The sequence below is a fragment of the Salvia miltiorrhiza genome, chromosome 5, assembly GCF_028751815.1.
Source record: "Salvia miltiorrhiza cultivar Shanhuang (shh) chromosome 5, IMPLAD_Smil_shh, whole genome shotgun sequence".
Taxonomy (NCBI): domain Eukaryota; kingdom Viridiplantae; phylum Streptophyta; class Magnoliopsida; order Lamiales; family Lamiaceae; genus Salvia; species Salvia miltiorrhiza.
In genome coordinates this window covers 27,171,930-27,177,300 of record NC_080391.1, presented here as the reverse complement: position 1 = coordinate 27,177,300, position 5,371 = coordinate 27,171,930, and the positions used below count along the sequence as shown (strand labels likewise).

Below are 5,371 nucleotides of genomic sequence, written 5' to 3'. Positions count from 1 at the left end.
ATTTATGTTTTTTCAAATGGTGGACAAAATTTGATGTTGTATGTTGAATAGGGCCATTCGGCCCTATTGTTTCTATAAGATTTATAGCTCCATCACAAGATGCAAATAGGGATGTCAATCGGGCCAGCCCACCGGGTTTTCGGGCTAGCCCTATCGGGTTCCGGGTTAGTCAGGTGCGGGCTAATCGGGTTGGAGATTTTTTCGGGTTGTAAATCTTCAACCCTAACCCTAAACTTTCGGGTTTCGGGCTAGCCCATCGGGCTAATCAGGTTAAATACGTAAAAATAAAATTATCATTTGTATTTTATTATTCCTAATGATCTAATGTATAATGTATAAAATATACATAGATATTAAAGATATAAATTATATAGCAAAGCATGAAATGCAAAAATAAAAGATATTCAAGATTACATAAACAAAATTATATTAAAATGAGATAGTAAAATTTAACATGTATCAATGCACTATAATCAATCTGGATTATTACTGAATAATTAGTGGATTTGCCATGCACGTCTCATTGACAGAAAAAAAAAATGGTATGAGATACTAATAATTAATTTTTAACTAATGAGATACTAATAATCACTTTCTACAAAAAATCCGTAATTAATTTCACTTTTTTTAATGAGATTGCACACACACACACATATATATTCTAACTAATTAATTTCACTTTTTTTAATGAGGCTACATATATATATTTAAGCAAATATCATAGATCTAAACATGGCAGAAGTTGTAACTGGATGCATCAGTCACAATTCCATCAGCCCACCGGGCCAGCCCATCGGGTTTTCGGGCTAGCCCTATCGGGTTCCGGGTTAGTCGGGTGCGGGCTAATCGGGCTGGAGGTTTTTTCGGGTTGCGATTTTTCAACCCTAACTCTCTAATTTTATCGGGTTATTCGGGTCGGCCCACGGGTTTCGGGCTGCATTGACATCCCTAGATGCAAATATGCGGTCGATAAATAATTGAACCAAAACAGTGAATAGAGAGAAAAAAAGGGTACTATTCTGAAACAATAGGAACATTTGGGTCAAAACAGAAATAATAAAAGATGTTGGCTTTGAAGGATTGAAAGCTTGGGAAAAAAGGCAGCTCACATCAAAATATATAGTGCTGCTGCTCTGGTGAAGCGTGTAATACCGATTTTAATCAACATTTTATCGCGGCCAAACATTTTTTTAAGCATCTCGTTCCTCTTGCCAGATCCAGATCTTTATATCAGGTTCTTCCCGCTCGTTTTCTTTAATTTTATCTTAGTTTTTTAGGTTTTATAGATGCCTTTTCGTCGAATTCTTCGACGTTGTCTGTTGATCTTTTATTACTACTATTTTCTTGGGTTCAAGTTCGAGAAAAGACGCGATAATCGAATTTTGTTGGTTTTTGGGTTTCTGCCTGGTAATTCTTGTCGTTTTGAAATTAACGCAGAGAAAAGAACAATATATGATGCATAAATATTCGGTGAACGGAAGTTATGAATGCTAAGTTTAGATATGAATTCACATTATGAAGGCTGAGCTGTGGTTCCGCCGTATTGTTCCTTTCGATATCTTTGTGACATATGGTATCGCCAGCCATTAATTTTTCATAGTACTTAGAGAAGCTGCGAAATTGAAGCTGGATTTTCTGAAAATTTAGTAACAGAAGCATCAGATATCGCTTTATAGCTATGATCCTTTACTCTCTGTTGGCTGATAGTCAGTTGGTGAGCAATGACCTTTTCGTTGGAAGCGCTTCTGATGGCAAAAATAATTCTTTCCCTACTTAAAATGCTATAGAATAGTCAAAAAGTTGGTGGCATGAACTTGTCTCTGGTTCTAAATCTGTCTTAATATATTGTTGTACCTCATGATAACTTCACCAATTTATTCACTTCTAGTTTGGCTCTAAGTTTTGTGGTTCAGCTCATTTAGTATGTCATACATTTTCAAATCAATAACAATAGTAAATTGCTAATCTGACCGAGGATCAGATTTAACTGTTAAAGCATCTTTGTGTAGATTGAAACATGTCTCGGAGGTATGATAGCCGTACAACAATCTTCTCCCCGGAAGGTCGCCTTTACCAGGTTGAGTATGCAATGGAGGCAATTGGCAATGCAGGGAGTGCCATTGGTATATTGTCTAAAGATGGGGTTATATTGGTTGGTGAAAAGAAAGTGACTTCCAAGCTTCTACAGACCTCTGCGTCCACTGAGAAAATGTACAAGATTGATGATCATGTTGCTTGTGCTGTTGCTGGAATCATGTCTGATGCCAACATTCTCATCAACACAGCTAGAGTCCAAGCTCAGCGATATGCTTTTGCCTACCAAGAGCCAATGCCCGTCGAACAGCTGGTCCAATCCTTGTGCGACACCAAGCAAGGCTACACTCAATTTGGTGGGCTCCGTCCATTTGGTGTTTCTTTCCTTTTTGCAGGCTGGGATAAGAACTATGGTTTTCAGCTGTACATGAGTGATCCGAGTGGAAACTACAGTGGCTGGAAGGCTGCAGCTATTGGAGCAAATAATCAGGCTGCTCAATCAATGCTCAAGCAAGACTACAAGGATGATATAACGAGGGAGGAGGCCATTCAGCTTGCTATTAAGGTGCTTAGTAAGACAATGGACAGCACAAGTCTCACTTCGGAGAAGCTTGAATTGGCCGAGGTCTTCCTCTCTAGTGGAAAAGTCAAGTACCAGGTTTGCTCGCCAGAGACCCTAACTCAGCTGTTGCTCAAGTCTGGAGTTACTCAACCTGCTGCAGAGGCTTCTTAAGCTTGTATTTTGTTCGACCATAGTGTTTGAACTTGTTTTTTGTTTGTTTAAGAATCTGCCATTGATGAATGTCCTATATTGAATTCTATTTATGAGGCAGTTAATGATTTGAACTTCCTTTTCCCCTCTTACCATATGCTCTATATGGTCTGTGATCTCTTCATATATATATATATATATATTTTGAGGAAGCGGATTTGTATATAAATCACAGAGAAATTGCCAGTATTTTACCAGCATATGATCGACTGGCCTCACACGATCCCACTTTCCAGTACAGAATATTGCATAAGCATCAGCTGCATACTTGCCAACACCAGTCAGATCAGTTACATGGGTCCAGCTTTCCTCCAGATATTGTGTAGATAGCTGTTTAATCATGACTGCTCTCTTCTTGTGCAAACCTAAACTATGTATTTCCAGTTTCCTCTGCGACCTTGTCCACGTCAGCGTTCATCGCAGCCTCGGCATTTGGACAAATTTTAAATAAGTTTGGCAATACGCTTCCAGCCTGCAGGCCAGTTGTCTGGTTAAGAAGCATACAAATCACTAAGACCCTCCAAGGATCTCTCATATATATATATAATCCAGTGAGAACAGTTATTTTTCGTGAGAATTGAGAATAACAAAAAAGTCAATATAAATCTACGAATAAATGGATTGTAATGCATAGATAATATATTCAGTTAATATGGTGAAATTTTTGCTTCCTTTAGTATTTGAACCTAGATAAAATTTTCGCCCAATAAAATTTGAATATCTCACTTTTCAGATTGATTCTCAATTCTCAATGTAACACATGAATTCATTCATCTAAGTTATGCTTTAGGTGATGTTATAGATTCCTTTATAATGCATATTGTTAAAACATAAAAATGCTTTGTTGTATACACAATAATGTATTGAATACAAAAGTGCATCTAAAAATTTATAAATGTATTAGGGCAAATTGCATGAAAATACCTCACTTTATACCAAAATTTGGTTTTTTGACAATCTTTTCAATTGTAGCAAAAATTTGAACTACCTTTCAATTTGTTGCAATTGACTTCCGGAGTAATTTTCCGGCCAACTAAATGTTGATGTGGATTCCCGTAAAGTTGATGTGGCATGCCTCGCCGGACGACAAATTGCATGAAAATACCCCACTTTATACCAAAATCTGGTTTTTTGACAATCTTTTTAATTGTAGCAAAAATTTGAACTACCTTTCAATTTGTTGCAATTGACTTCTAGAGTAATTTTCCGGCCAACTTAATGCTGATGTGGATTCCCGTAAAGTTGATGTGGCACGCCTTGCCGGCTAATCAAACGACAACGTCTCTAATTACCTTAAACGATGTCGTTTTCCACGATTTTAAGTAAATTACAATTTCTAGTTTTATATATTTGTCGATTAGAGCTTCAAATGTCCTCATTTCTTCTCCCAAATTTTCTCATCTCAGTTGAAATTCTTGTTCCATAAATTCTCATTTGCAGCAAAAATCTTTGAACTGATGGATTCTTCTTCTCAAACGGGACGACTAAGCTTCATACAATTTCCCCTTACCTCCAAAATTCTGCAGATGCGAAGAACCAGAGCCGTGCATCTTGCAGGCTTCAAATAGTGTGACTAATCCGGAGAGGCGCTACTTCTCATCATGTACAAAAACACCCACATCAAGTATCTTGTACTCTTTAAAATATACTTTTATTTAATTCATATGTTTTTTTTTCTTTAGAAAATTTATGGAACAAGAATTTCAACTGAGATGAGAAAATTTGGGAGAAGAAATGAGGACATTTGAAGCCCTAATCGACAAATATATAAAACTAGAAATTGTAATTTGCTTAAAATCGTGGAAAACGACATCTTTTAAGGTAATTAGAGACGTTGTCGTTTGATTAGCCGGCGAGGCATGCCACATCAACTTTACGGGAATCCACATCAGCATTAAGTTGGCCGAAAAATTATTCCGGAAGTCAATTGCAACAAATTGAAAGGTAGTTCAAATTTTTGCTATAATTGAAAAGATAGTCAAAAAACCAGATTTTGGTATAAAGTGGGGTATTTTCATGCAATTTGTCGTTTGATTAGCCGGCGAGGCGTGCCACATCAACTTTACGGGAATCCACATCAGCATTAAGTTGGCCGGAAAATTACTCCGGAAGTCAATTGCAACAAATTGAAAGGTAGTTCAAATTTTTGCTACAATTGAAAAGATTGTCAAAAAACCAGATTTTGGTATAAAGTGGGGTATTTTCATGCAATTTGCCCAATGTATTAATACATTAACATGAAAAACATTATGTGTATATATATATATATATATATATAATGCATTGTTGTATACACAATAATGTATTGAGTACTACACGAGGGATGAGCTCTATTTGATCCTATCTCTATATATACAATAATTAAGAATTTTTCATTTAAACCCTCTCCTATATGTATGGTTGCATTTGAGCATATATGGTTGCTTGGCGAAGATGAGCTGCAGGAGTTTTTGTTTGTGTTAGGTGAAAAATTGCTTCATGAGGGACCATTGAGTATATATTACTGTATCACATTAGATATTTCTTTAGATACAAACTCTGCAATGAACCATAACGCAGGTCTAC

The 5,371-nt window shown here is 36.5% G+C and overlaps 1 protein-coding gene across 1 annotated transcript; it reads left to right on the top strand.

Annotated features, from left to right (window-relative positions):
- Positions 1-973: 973 nt before the first annotated feature.
- LOC131026240 (proteasome subunit alpha type-4) lies at positions 974-2,958 on the top strand. The gene is made up of 2 exons (XM_057956035.1): positions 974-1,234; positions 2,010-2,958. Exon 2 carries the CDS (start codon positions 2,018-2,020, stop codon positions 2,765-2,767), a length of 750 nt encoding a protein of 249 aa, XP_057812018.1. The 5' UTR covers positions 974-1,234; positions 2,010-2,017; the 3' UTR covers positions 2,768-2,958.
- The last annotated feature ends 2,413 nt before the right edge of the window (positions 2,959-5,371 follow it).

Excerpts from the sequence above, each read along its gene's own strand:
- LOC131026240 (XM_057956035.1), top strand. The coding sequence starts at position 2,018 with ATGTCTCGGAGGTATGATAGCCGTACAACAATCTTCTCCCCGGAAGGT.